Source organism: Scyliorhinus canicula, chromosome 20 (genome assembly GCF_902713615.1).
Source record: "Scyliorhinus canicula chromosome 20, sScyCan1.1, whole genome shotgun sequence".
Classification (NCBI taxonomy): domain Eukaryota; kingdom Metazoa; phylum Chordata; class Chondrichthyes; order Carcharhiniformes; family Scyliorhinidae; genus Scyliorhinus; species Scyliorhinus canicula.
The window spans coordinates 70,300,704-70,315,829 of NC_052165.1; the positions used below are offsets into that span (position 1 = coordinate 70,300,704).

At 41.6% G+C, this 15,126-nt stretch overlaps 1 protein-coding gene across 8 annotated transcripts in view; it reads right to left on the reverse strand.

The window, feature by feature from the left end:
* Positions 1–15,126, reverse strand: part of pphln1 (periphilin 1) — a 213,147-nt gene that overhangs the window by 93,369 nt on the left and 104,652 nt on the right. For all 8 annotated transcript variants that reach the window (XM_038780842.1, XM_038780839.1, XM_038780841.1 and 5 more), the window contains one exon: positions 12,924–13,111. In XM_038780842.1, coding sequence (XP_038636770.1) covers positions 12,924–13,111 — 188 coding nt within the window. The remainder of the gene's footprint in view (positions 1–12,923; positions 13,112–15,126) is intronic.

The window sequence follows — 15,126 nt, forward strand, 5'->3', positions numbered from 1 at the left end:
TCTCTTATAGTATACCATGTCTCCTTGCTGAAAAACAGCATCCGATGGCAATACATTATGTCTTGAAGCTCTGCGAATTCTTTCAGAGACTTCTGCTTCCAAAAAAGCTTTTCTACTGCTATGTAATGCATTTAAATGTTCAGCAAAACCAGAGCTAATTGTAGTCCCCTCCGAAGCTGGAGGATGGTCATCCAAAATGGACGGAATTTTAGGATTTCTACCAAACACTAATTGATAAGGACTATAACCCCCAACCATCTGCAATGAATTCTTTGCATGTACCGCCCATGCTAAAGCTGAATTGAGCCTGCTGTTTGGTCGATCTGCCAAAATTTTCCGAAGCATGTCATCGATGACAGCATGATTTCTTTTGCAGACACCCATTACTAAATGGGCTTTCCGCAGCCGTATTCATAACTGATATTCACATTTTCACACATATCCCTAAACTCATCGTTAGTAAATTCTCCCCCATTGTCCGCAAGGAATTTTGCCGGTGGACCCATTCCTGTCCCGATCCATTTTTCCAGGATTACTCTCTTTTCTTTACTTCGCACAATCGTTGATTGACTAAATCTGGTTGCTAAATCTACAAAATAAATATATTACTTGCTTTATCCCAGATCTTAAGGTCCATGGCCACAATGTCGTTAAAATCCCTGGCCAAAGGTAAGGTTACTATCGGTCGTGCTGGTTACCTGTTCGAATAAGGTATCCTTATCCGTAAACTGAACTCCTGTCAAAACCAGAGTCAATCCATGTTGCTCACTCTAACACAGTCAAGTAATTTAAAGGCCAACACAGACTGTGGAAATTCCAGGTTGTGTTTCTGCAGCCTTTTCTATAGTCTGCCAAATTCCATTATATAGTCTTCCATGGATAAATCCTCCATTTTCCGGAACTTATCAAAATCCGACCATGCTTCATACGCACTTAAGTCATCTTTCTTATAAATCTTATCCATATAATGTATTAAAGTTGCCAGACCTTCTTCTGAGTCTAACTCTTCCAATTCCAGCTCAGAAGCACTTTGTTTTGGATTTTACTGCCATATGGTAAAGAAAGAGCCATACCTTGTTTTCTCTTTCCCAAAGCAGTTACCTTAGTCCACATAACTACTGCACTTCTCTATTGGTCGTATGATTCCCTTTCAGAAAATAAGGGAGGATAGTCATATAAAGCCATCTTTATCCTGGGTTCAGCCATATATCCCTTTTTTTTTCCCCACTCACTCCTTGGTTTGATCTGGAAAAATTGTATCTTTCAACCCTTCACATTTACACAGCAACCATCCTCTGCTGCCAATTGTTAGACGTATTAGATGTTGTGGTATAGAGACAAAAGTTCTGTTCCTTTTTCACCAACACTTTTATTTCTTCCAACAGACTCTGCATCACCATCACCAGACCCAGAGGCCACCTGAAGCCCCTTTACATATCAGTGTCAATTATTGGACACCTAACATAAATGAGACAACTAATTGCAATGTCTCTTAACCCATGATAAATTGCCCTTAGTGACAAAAAAAGGTTAGGAGGAGTTATTGGGTTACGGGGATAGGGTGGAGGTGAGGGCTTAAGTGGGTTGGTGCAGACTCGATGAGCCGAATGGCCTCCTTCTGCACTGTATGTTCTATGTTCTAATAACGCGAGCTTTCTGGGGACTATTAGTAAATTGGATCACGCAAAATAGAATTGGGAAACCAACCCACCACATACTTCAAAATAATTCATAACATCTTCTGCTTACGGACAGGTGATAAAAGAAAATAAGTACAACTTGCCAATCTCTCCTGTCTGTAGCACTATAAATGGGATGATTTTGAAAAGCGTAAATTAATCCTTGGTTATGCATTCACACAAATCTTTAAAAGGCTTTGGGGCAAGTTAATAAGGTGATTAAAAAAAACAAATGGATTACTTAGATAATAAATAGTGGAGTTGATATGGAAGAAAATAAATCACGTTTGAACTTTATGACTGACTAGATAGCCTTCAACTCGAGTATTAAAGTTAATTTTTGCACACCACATCTCAGGAAAGCCGTTTTTAAAAATATGTCTTTAAAATCAACATCACTAATAAATGAATTACCTGATCGTTATCACATTGCTATTTGTGAGAGAGTGCTGTGTATCTGACAATAGTGACTACACCTCAAATGTTTTTCATTGGGTGTAGAGCACTTTGGAACATCCTGATATTGTGAAAGCTGCAATTTTTTCTAAATGCAAGTTTTTCTTTAGTTTTGTAATTTAGGCTAATCCATGTACCAGTGACAATCTTAAGAACAGTTCAATGTATATGCAATCTCAGATGTTCCCAGGATACCTGATAAAAGGTGCTTCAAAAAGCTATCTTCCTTTCAAGAATTGCTGCCTTGAATAAATATTTAATATTGTTTTGAGTTGTGAATTCACTAAATAGTAGTGAAATGGAAAATGTCCAAACTTACATTGAGCAGTGTTAAGCATGAGCAAGGAGATATTTTCATCCTAACTAATGATGCAGTTCAAAACCCAGATTGCAGAAGTATTGGTAATCAAAAACTTGATTCTTTGGACATATTAATCATACAAATAATACCAAAGATTATAAAATTGGTCTTGTAGTCTTAAAAAATCAATAGTAATGCATAATATATACTTCTTAAAAGGTCTACTTGGAGAGCTTTGAATTTCCAACTTTATATGCTAACCTAGGTGAATTGTCTCTTTGAGGTAAATTAACATATATAGACATTAAAGTTCATGAACTCCTTTTGCTAACACCATGCAATCTCACCACCATTGTCTTTTTTAAGGCAGTTAACAGTTAATACTTTGATCTTCCTGTGGACATCTGCAGGTTCTAATATCATGCTGTTCGAACTGAATAGAAAGGTCAGGACTTCTATCAAAATCACCCATATAAATCAAGTTTCCTTTGTATTCCAGGCAGACTAGGTCTAATTAACATGTTTCAACAAACCAACTTCCTCAGTAAATACATGCTTTATGAATGTAACCAGATGCTTTCTAACAAGTGTGCCAGTATTTTTTCTTTCCATTAAGCCAGTAAGTGAATGCACAAAAAAACCACCAGCTGTGATCAGTCCCATTGTTCTACCTGTTGTATTCTCTTGGTTCAGGCAGTAATTTTAATCATGTGAGCAGCGGAATCTAAATCATCTCAGCAATGTGTTCTTCAAGAAAATGTTAACACCTACTTCAACACTACTCTGAACCACAGAAAACCCAATTGAAAAAAGACATACGTGCTTAATGTGACTAAATATTTCCATATTAGTAGAATTTAAAACTGTTCAAAATACACAGTTTTAAGTTTGTAAATTATGCAGAACATAAGTGAAGAGAAAATCTAATATACAAGATACCTCAACACAACAAAAAACAGCAGCTTAGCCAACATACACCTAGCCAAACAAAGTATATAGAGCTCATACGGTATAAGGCATGGCCACTAGTGGTGGAATGGAGGATGCACAAGAAGCTAGAGCTGTAGAAACAGAGGTCTAGATTCTCTGTTGGCGGGGTCCTCCATTTTGCCACAGCGCATTCATGCCGACGGATTTCCCGACGGCGTGCCCACAATGGAAACCCCATTGGCTAGCTGGTGGGATGGAGGTTCCCTCTGCCGGTGGGGGCATGCCGCACCAGAAAACAGGTGTGATGGATGGAGAATCCATACCAGAGTTCTTGAAGACCAGAAATTAACATGCCTGGAGCTAGATAATGGAGCATGAACTAAAAAATCATTGTGGTCACTGAACATAGAATTTATTGTATTCAGAACAGCATTACATTTACAAGAATGGAATTGCTATGGAGAAAAGATGAGAAAGGCTGGCATGTAGTACAGTGGTTAGCACTGTTGCTTCACAGCACCAGGGACCCAGGTTGGATTCCAACTTGGGTCACTGCAGATTTTGCACGTTCTCCCCGTATGCGTTTCCTCCTACAAGTACTGAAAGACCTGCTTGTTAGGTGAATTGGATATTTTGAATTCTCCTGCAGTGTGGCGACTAAGCTTTTCGCAGTAACTTCATTGAAGTGTTAATGTAAGCCTACATGTGACACTAATAAAGATTATTATTATGACCTTCCGAGCAGCAGTATTGGTGGTCCGATGGCCGCTAGGTTCAAAACTTCCCCAGCTTGACAAAGCTGTGCTTTCAATTCTAGCTTTCACAGAAACGCAAAGTGCAACGTTTCTCAAGAAACTCTGCTGAAACAGAGTGGAGTCAGGTCAGGGGATGATAGAACTTGTACACTTCTTAGATAAGTTTGAGGGCCCAGTCTTTAGTGAATGGTTGAGCGGAGGGGTCGGCAGCAGAGGCAGGTAGGCGGCAAGTCAGGTGGGCAAAGTGGATACATAAGGTGCGAAGTTGGGTCAGATAGGGGGGGATTATCAGTGGTCAGTCAGGTGTTTGGGGGTAATCAGTTGGGTAGGTGCACGAGGGTAGTCAAGATTGGAATTGGGAAGTACAGATGTTAAGCCTGGATTCGGAGAGTAATTGTCTCAGTGGTAGTTTTTCCTGTAGCTCCCACTTCAAATGCAGCTTGCAACTATGAGTGGCTCCTTTTCCCAACACATCCCACCCAACAGAAAAGGGAGAAGAAAAAGGACAGAAGCAGGAGATCAAGCGAGTATTTTTTTCAATTAAGGGGCAATTTAGCATGGCCAATCCACTTACCCTGTACATCTTTGGGTTGTGGGAGTGAGACCCACGCAGATACGGGAAGAATGTGCAAACTCCACACGGACAGTGACCCAGGGCCGGGATCAAACCCAGGTCCTCGACATAATGAGACAGCAGTGCTAACCACTGCGCCATTGTTCCATCAAGAGAAAAATAACAATAAGAGACTTCCCAAATTTCTTGCATGCAATGCTACAAGCTGCTAATTTTTATTGTGTTAAAATATATTTATTGAGGTTTTTCATTTAGAAGGTTACAACAAGGTTACAAAATAATATGTCCCCATGAATGGGAAAAAATTAAATGAAAATCGCTTGTCACAAATAGGCTTCAAATGAAGTTACTGTGAAAAGTCCCTAGTCGCCACATTCCGGCGCCTGTTTGAGGAGGCTGCTAAACGGCTTAACATACGAATGCAGAATGGAACAGAAGAACAACACCACAATCGGCTCAATACAATCATTAGTCTAGATTAGATACTCATATAGCCCCACCAGAGACCGAAGGATAGACAGGATAAAGTAACAAAAACAAAAAAAAGCGGTGCACTCTCTCCAACCCCCACAGGCCTACAAACACCACGAAAAGTCATGATGAGACTCCTGTGCCATGTTCTGGTGCGCAACAATGTAAGGAAATAGAATACGGAGTGTTCCATTTCTTATTAGTATATTTGCGGTTAGAGGTTCATCTTTAACAGTGGAGTATCTACTGACAACAGTTAAGATGACAGCATTGAAAAAATGGCAAGGAATCAAGTAGGAAAGAAAAATGAGGAAGTTGTATATTGTGACAAAGATTGCGAGCTTTAAAATCCACATTTTAAAATATTTGGAACACAGAAGCAACTGTAATCCTTCTTTAAAATTTTTTAAAAATAAATTTAGATTACCCAATAATTGTTTCCAATTAAGGGGCAATTTAGCGTGGCCAATCCACCTACTCTGCACATTTTTGGGTTGGGGGGGTGAAACCCACGCAGACACGGGGAGAATGTGCAAACTCCACACGGACAGTGACCCAGAGCCAGGATCGAACCTGGGATCACTAGGCCACCGTGCTGCCCTGCAACTGTAATCCTGAGCTCAAGTCAAAAGTGCATCGTTAAAATCTCCATCATATTCCAGGCCATTGCTTTGAAGATGACTTTAAGAAATAATCCACAGAACCCAAAGTGCAATTACTGAAAGAGCGAAATGGCCCACCCTTCCAAAGGATAGTCCATAAATCCAGACATCAAGCTTAGTTGAGTAGTGGCTTTATCCAAGATCTTTAATTTACTGTAGGCAAAATATTTTTGAATCTTCCAAATAAGATGCTGATGCCTTGTAAATATTAAATAAGCAATTCTTCCTTTCATAGAAGGGATGCATGCAGAATAAAACCTTGGTAAAGGACAAAAACTGCTGAGAAAAAACCCTTCCTGCAAATCAATAAGTATCCCAAGTAAACTACTTGCTTAAGTTTTTCAGTTTCATTCAGTTACAGTCCATAAAATATGGATATTAGAAATATCAGAAATACCTATTATAACAATGATTTCATATCATTCAATAGCTATATCTCCCAGAGAGCCACTATCTGCCCCTTACCCAATACCATTTTAACTATTTATCCATTTCCCTTCTAGAATTATGCAAAATTATATTATCTGTCATTACGATTTCTTGTGAGAAATTTAGAGTCCTAACAACTCTCCTTTTAAAATGATCCGCTGTGCTGTCAACTTTTTGTTTTAATTTACTGTTAATTAACTTCCTTGTTAATATTACATTTACGCCCTCGTACTATGGATGCAAAAATTCTTACTTAACTCGTCAATATCTATCAACTTTGAGCACGCCATATATATTTTTGTTACTATTTACTCTCTAATGAAAAGTTTCTACTCTTTGCTCTCTTTTAAAACCTCATTTTAGCAAGCTCATTGGGTGGAGATAACATTAACCTAAAGATAAGCAACATGATGAAAGACATATAAAATATTAAAAAATAAATACTCAGGGAATGCAACAGCAGTGGGATGTAACATTTAAAAGTTGATGAGTTTGAAAAATAAGAACATATTAAAATGGCTGTGCAACAATGTTGAGGCCATCAAAAAAAAGGAGAAATTAAGGCAGTAATTAGAAGTGAGAAAATAGATTTACTAGGGATAACTGAAACATGGCTGCAGAGGGGAAGGATAACAATTAAGCATGCTATAATGTATTTAGAAATGACAGGAAGTGGTGGTGGAATAGCAGTATTAATTAGAAATAAAAATAGCACTAGCATCAAAGGACATATGTCACTGTGGCAAGATTTGACCCAGAAGCAGTTCAGAAGGAAAATATACAATTTGTTTTTAATATAAAAGGTCTGTAGAATTTGAGATTGTTTTTAAGAATGTTTGAAAAGGACTTTGATAAACAACAAATCTCTCTCCGGCAGAGGTCCAAAATCTGGAAAGTTATGGGAAAAGCCCAAAAGTTGCCAAACAAACTGGATGTTTTCCCAGAAGTGGCCAAACCGAGATCAGGGTTGTTATTGGTTGGAAAGGAATTTTGAGGAGCTACACCATCAAGGATGTTGTAACTCAAGGGAGAGAGAGAGTTTGTGGAAGTGTGCCATTCTGATGATAATCATACCAGTGAGACTCGAAGCTGAGCACAGTTGTCAGATATGACTCCTGACCTACCGGGCGTGGATAGAACATGGTGATACTGTGTAACCATGTTTGTGCAGGGAGTGACATGGGTATGAACTGACAATTTAAAGTGAAAGTTACGCTCTCAATGGAAGTATCACTGACCTGTGAAATTCATGTTTAATTTTTATTCATTTGGATTCATATTAAAGTAAACGTTGCACAAAGTGAAATTTTGTTGGTAATTTCTTCTTTGTGGGTAATTTGGTTAATTCTAGTTGTTTTGGTTTAGATATCACCACGATTGTGCCACCGATCCTCAGTCACTATGCCTCCACCCCACACCTGTGCTGGCAACCCATAGCTGCGCCCACTATCCCCCCCACCCCCTCTCAGTTGATGAATCAGTTCACCATGTTGAACATCATTTGGAAACAACACAAAGGGTGAAAAAAACACTGAATGTACTCTGGCTGAGGTACATCGATGTCCATCACCAAGAGTGGCTTGGTAACACCACTGCTGACATGGCTGAGTCAAAGAGTTATAGAGCTTTACTGCATGAAAATACGTCCTTCGGCCCAACCTGTCCAAGACACCCCGTTTTTACCACCAAGCTAGTCCCAATTGCCCGCATAATCCTCTATACCCATCTTAACCATATAACTGTCTAAATGTTTTTTAAAAGACAAAATTGTACCCGCCTCTACTACTGCCACTGGCAGCTCGTTCAGACACTCACCACCCTGCGTGTGGAAAAATTGCCCCCCTGGACCGTTTTGTGCGTCTCCCCTCTCACCTTGAACCTATACCCTCTAGTTTTAGACTCCCCTACCTTTGGAAAAAGATGTTGGATATCTACCTGATGCCCCTCATTATTTTATAGAGCTCTATGATCACCCCTAAGCCTCCGACACTCCAGGGGAAAAAGTCCCAGTCTATCCAGCCTCTCCTTATAACTCAACATCAAGTCCCGTTAGCATCATTCCTGCACTCATTCTGGTTCAATATCCTTTCTATAATAGGGTGACCAGAACTGGACACAGTATTCCAACTGTGGCCGTACTAATGTCTTGTACAACTTCAGCAAGACGTCCAACTCCTGTATTCAATGTTCTCACCAATGAAACCTAGCATGCCGAATGTCTTCTTCACCACCCTGTCCACCTGTGACTCCACTTTCAAGGACCTAAAGAACATAGCTGAGAGACTGGGGCCGGGATTCTCCCCTACCCGGCGGGGCGGGGCGTCCCAGCGGGACGGAGTGGCACCATTAGGGGCCAAGCCCACACATTGAAGGGCTAGGCCCGCGCCGGAGTGGCTCCCGCTCCACCAGCCGGCGTGAACGGCCTTTGGCGCCACGCCAGCCGGGACCGAAAGGCCTTGGCTGGCCGGCGGAAGTCCGTGCATGCGTTGGTGCGTCAGCAGCTGCTGACGTCATACCGGCGCATGCGCAGGGGAGGGGGTCTCTTCCGCCCCCGCCATGGTGAAGGCCATGGCTGGGCAGAAGAAAAAGGGTGCCCCCACGGATCGCGGGCCAGGCCACCGTGGGGGCACTCCCGGGGTCAGATCCCCCCCCCCCCCCCCCCCCCCCCCCCAGGACCCCAGAGCCCGTCCATGCCGCCAATCCCACCGGTCAGGTAGGTGTTTTGATTCCCGCCGGCGGGAGAGACCTGTCAGCGGCGGGACTTCGGCCCATTGCGGGCCGGAGAATCGCCGCGGGGGGCCTGCCGCGGCACGATTCCTGTCCCTGCCGAATCTCAGGGGGCGGAGAATTTGGGACAGGGCGGGGGCGGGATTGACGCCGGCCCCAGATGATTCTCTGACCCCCCGGGAGTTGCAGAATTCCGCCCTGGGACTATGGAAGGTAGTGAAGGAACCAAGAGGGAAAAATCTACTTAACCTTGTCCTCACAAATCTACATGCCGCAGTTGCACCTGTTCATAACAGTATCGGAAGTAACTGCCGGTCAGTCCTTGTGGAGACAGAGTCCCCTGTTCACATTGAGGGTATCCTCCAACATGCCATGCGCCACTACCACCATGCTAAATAGATTTTGAAGAAATCAAGCAATTGAAAACTTGGCACCCATAAGGCGCTATGTGCTATCAGCAGCAGCAGTAGAATTATGTTCAACCAGTCTGTAACCTTATGGCCTAACATACCATCACCATCAAGTCAGGGGATTAACCCTGGTTCACTGAAGAGTGCAAGAGAGCATGCCAGGAGCAGCACCTGTCATACCTAAAACCTAGTGAAAGTGCAACACAGGACTATTTGCATGCCAACCAGCAGAAGCAGCATGCGACAGAGGTAAGCAATTCCACAACGAACGTATCAGATTAAAGATCTGAAGTCCTGACACATCCAGTCGGGAGTGGTAGTGGGCAATTATACAACTAACAGGAGGAGGAGGCTCCACAAATATTCCCATCCTCCATGATTAGAGATTCGAGCACTTCACTGCAAAAGAAGTGGCAAATGGATGATCAATCTTGGCCTGCTCCCGAGGTCCCTTCATCACAGATAGCATTCTTCAGCTAATCGGCTTACTCGACATGATATCAAGAAATGTTGACAGCAATGGCTTTGATATTGCAAAAGCGTGGCCGCTGACATTTCAGCAATTGTGCCCAGAACTGGCCATGGTGCCTGGCCAAGCTGTTCCAGTACAGCTCCAACATTGGCAATGTCAGGTATGTCCAATCAACAAAAGGTTGGACAATCTAATTCCACCCCATCAGTCTACTCTCAATCATTAGCAAAAATGGAAGGTGGCATCACGGTGCTATCAAGCAACACTTACTCAACAGTAACCTGCTCACTGATGCTTAGTTTGGGTTCTGCCAGAGTCACTCGTCTCCTGACTTCATTACAGTCTTGGTCCAAACGTAGACAAAAGAGCTGAATTCCAGAGGTGAGTCAAGTGTGTCTGCCCTTGACCTCAAGGTAGCATTTGACCGAGTGTGATATTAAGGAGCCTGAGCAAAACTGGAGTCAATGGGCATCAAAAGGAACACTCTTCACTGATTGGCGACATACCTAGCATAAAGGAAGATGGCTGTATTTGTTGGTGACCAATTATCTGTCCTGGCACATCGCTGAAGGAGTATCCTTAGCCTAACAATCTTCAGCTGCTTCATTAATGAGCTTCCCTCCAACACAAGTTCAAAAGTTGGATATTTGCTGATGATTCCACAATGTTCAGCACAATGTGTGGCTCCTCAGATACTGATGATGCCAGCGTTGGACTGGGGTGAGCACAGTAAGAAGTCTTACAACACCAGGTTAAAGTCCAACAGGTTTGATTCAAACACGAGCTTTCGGAGCGCAGCTCCTTCCTCACCTGAGGAAGGAGCTGCGCTCCGAAAGCTCGTGTTTGAATCAAACCTGTTGGACTTTAACCTGGTGTTGTAAGACTTCTTACTGTGCTCACCCCAGTCCAACGCTGGCATCATCAGGTGAGGAAGGAGCTGCGCTCCGAAAGCTCGTGTTTGAATCAAACCTGTTGGACTTTAACCTGGTGTTGTAAGACTTCTTACTGTGCTCAGATACTGAGCAGTCTGTGTCCATATGCAGCAGGCCAGCACAAGATTCAGGTTGGGCTAAAATGGCCACACGTGCCAGGCAATGGCATCTGTAACAAGAAAGAATTTAACCACCTTCTCTTGACATTCAATGTCATTTGCATTGCTGATTCTCCCACTATCAACACTGAGGGTTACCTTTGGAGCTGGACCATTCCTTAAATGTTACAAGAGCAGGTCAAAGGCTGGGCATTCTGCGACAAATAACTCCCTTCCTAACTGCCCAAAATCTGCCCACCATCCACAAGGCACAAGTCAGGAGTGTGATGGAACAATCTGTGTAAAGCAGTTCTAAATAACCTGTTTCTAAGTAGTAGATTCTATGACATTCTCTTAAAGGCCTTCATGTCCATCATGAAACACAGCATCAAAATCAGACAGAAGTTTCTTACTGCAGCTTCAACAATGATTTATGCAAGTTAATCCCGCCCTCTGCTTTTGAATTTGATACATATTTAGAAAACAAAGAATCGCTCATAAAATTTTTTTTATCAGCTTGTCCTCCAAAGGTTAAATAATTGGATATTTTCCATCCTTGCTCACCTGAACATCTTCAGAAACTGGAGATCCAACAGAGCAGCAATCTTGGCATTACATACATCAAATAACACACAAAATGTCAGCGCTCGCTCCAATTCAGCTTCTGAGGCCTAACAGAAGTCTTGGAATATCAACCCTTCTCCTTTGTTCCGACATCAATCCTGAGAAACTATTTATTCTTTCAGAAAAAAACAACCACTCACTTTGGATTACTTGGTGACATGATGACAGGCACTGCCTAAGCTGTGCTGGACATGTTCCATTGGGATTTTAAGCTACTCCTCGACAGATTTAAATTACACCTCAAATATCAGAAACTAGCAGCATCAGCATACTAATAAATCAATGAAAACCAAATACTACTTAGCACATAGACATTGGCCTCCATAGGGACCGCCATGCTCTCCCTCACACCCTCCAGCATTAGATCCAGGTCAAAATCAATGAAGCGAGAGTCTGCCCTGCCAAGAGTGCCCAGCTTCCAGCTCCCCCTTTATATCTCTTTTCCCTCTGATGAAGTGGAAGGATTTGGCACAATCATTATATTATTCCCTTTAGTAAAACAGCTTCCATCAAGTGCTTAAATGAGTCCCACATTTCATCTTACGCATCTCCGTTTCCACTTTCATTGGCACTTTAATAGACAGGAGTCCCATTTCCACATCAACTGAGGACACACCCTGTGAAAATCTGAATTTTGGAACAGTTTTCCCAGAGGCAGGTTCCTGACACAAAAACAGATCAGTTCCTGTTTTCCATCTCCCTGGTGAAAACTCAGTCCATGTTTTCAGTGATTAGCAAAAGCTTGAGTGCTCAGGGAGGAGACAGGGAAGAAGTTTCAATTACTTTCTTTGACTTGACAAGAAACCTTTGGAGAAACTACCAGCTGGTTCTATGTTTGGGACTCATGGTCAGGCTGGCAACGTGCACACACTTGCTTATAGAAACAATCCAAAACACAATGTTCTGAATGTAATGCAATGGAAGAAATGAGTTGAATTGAGAAGAAATGAGTGCCGGAAGGTAGGGAAGAGTAGAATAAGGAAATTAGCACTGGCACTTATATATCTAAATGAGCTTTCCTCAGCTTTAATGTTTCCCATTTAGAGACCATTCTCCAGTACATTTTACACTCTTTCCCAGATTGTATATCCCTGATCAACCTCGAGATCTTAAATGGCGGGTCTTGTAGGCAAGAAAGAGATTTTCACCTTAAAGATACGATTTCCTTAAAGTAATACTTCATGGGCATGGGGTGAAGTACAGAGGTGGAGAGAAGCAATGGTTTATGTTTTAATATCATTCAAAATGTTACTATTTGCCAAATGCTGGATACTCTCATAAGCAATCATTTTGCTTTCTGCCAAATCACCATATATATTTTAAAATGTTCCAAGTTAGCACATTTTAAAATTGTACTTAATAAATCAAAAGGCTCGGCCCTTGCTTTCCTTCTATATACTTACTTTTGCTGAACTGCGACTGATGGGAAGATGGCTGCTTGTTCTTTTCTGGTGAGTAGCTTCTGCTGCTGATGCTTGATCCAGAGCGGCTGTGAGGAGATTCTCTTCTGTAGTAAGGTGTTTCTCTTTTATGAGGGGAATGCTCTCTTACATGTGGAGAGGAATAGAAAGTCTTTCTTCTGAAGTTGTCCCTATGAGAATATTATCAAAGATTCTAATTAAAACGCATTTCTTTTAAAACTAGGAAATAAAAGAAAACCTACACAAGTAAACTAGAAACAACTAACATAACTCAATCTTCCAGGCTATATAAATGCAGGTCCATTTAATAATTTAAAGTTCTTTTGTACAGAATCCTCTTAAGTGTCGCACTGTCTACATGTAGAAATTGACCCCATCACATAAATTTCACTGATAACATCCTACATATACAACAACACATTCTCTCACTTAGACTACAGAACATTTGGTAGTTTATGTCAAACAAAATTAACATGTCTCCTTTCTCCCATACTAAATCTTGAATTGATATTTACAATCACAACCCAAAACAAAAGGTGTACTAAACCTAAATGGGTATTCCACTTAATGATGTTCTTACATCAAAGTCAAAATTATCCAATTAAAATCGGTAGTCATGTTGGGAATAGTTTTTGACCCTGCTAATTTTGGTTCTACTGTTCTGTTTGTATTGATTTCCTCAGGCACTCGGGTTCCACACCTCATAAGTGGTCACTGGAAATGTGCAAGCCCAGTTATGACCGTGTTCTATTTGGTCATGAAGAGAATGATTTTGTTTACCCTCAACATCCATACTTTCCCACTTGGATCACTGGATAGCAATCGGGAGAAGAAATCCCAACGCTTTGACATACAAATGGCAACTGCGATTGCTGCCCTGTGATGAGCTAACTTGCTACTCATTGGGAATGAAACCTGCTAACTTTCAGTCCTTTTTGTTTAATGTCTGATTGGGCTGCGTCTTTCTTATTTGGAAACACAAGAACGGTAAAGAAAATATTCAGCAATAAGGCATTACAATTTTTGAATGCAGTATATTCACATTGTGACTAGCCATCACTGTTAGAAATATTCTGAAACGTAGCCCAATAGTTCATTTTTCTACCAAGTAACTTGATATTTGGATTTTATTTTGCTCTTTCATCCCAGTTTGTTACTCACCCTCTCCTTTCTCTGCAATTTGCTCTCAGTTCAATTTATCTTCTCACATTGCCTTTTTCACTATTCCAAGTCCTCTCCCACACATGTCCAAGCAGTACCACTTAACCAACATCTAACACTTTTCCGCCAAAGAGGGCTGTAATATGCTGACAGCTTGTGCTTCTGGGGAAGACTGTACAGCTTCATCAGTTTTGGGCACCAATATTGCTCTTGAAGCAGCTTTACTAGCTTTTCAAATACATTTTTTCCTGCTATTGTTGTATTTTGATTGGTTGCCCACCAAGTGCAATGTTTCCCACTGTCATTGACTTTCTGGGTCTTTGTTGACAATCAGTCTAATTTTTGTGGCTCCTATTCTGACCATTCAGCATTTTCTATTCCTATTATAAGGTAAAGGTAAAGTCGCTATAAACCTAGATGACTATAGCTTTCCCTTTTGAGGAGGAGAGCGCTGTCTGGTGGTCAGGGTTTAACCTGAGAATCACCACACCTCAGGCCTGGGGCAAGGTTGAGAAGGCGGGGCCTCAGCTGGTTTGGGAATTGAACCCACACTGCCGGCTTTGCTCTGCATCACAAACTAGCTTAATGTTAATGTTTTTGCAAATACAAATTTCTCATTTTCAACAGCTAGTCTGCTCGATTCTCAATTATGTCACCTCTAAACTTGTATTTGTATTGTGTCTTCAAACATAGAAAAATCTCCAAATATGATTCATAGAAGCATAATCAGAAATAGCATAGATGTCAATCGAAAGGAAAGATTAGGAGTTGCAATGAAATGGCTGCACAGGTCACTAATCGGAGTGCTGTGGCTGCTTACGTTCAATCTTAATAAGGTGATTTACCATTGGCAATTAATCTCCCCATATTGAGACTAGCATTCCCTGGCTCCTGCCCTCCGTACCATATTTTTTCATTGCACGATGTTGAATAAACTAATTGCTGCACTAGTGGCAGTTATAATTTCTAAATATCATCTTGGCTTATCTTTGATTATTTCAGTCGGTCTCTATTTTTGATCAAC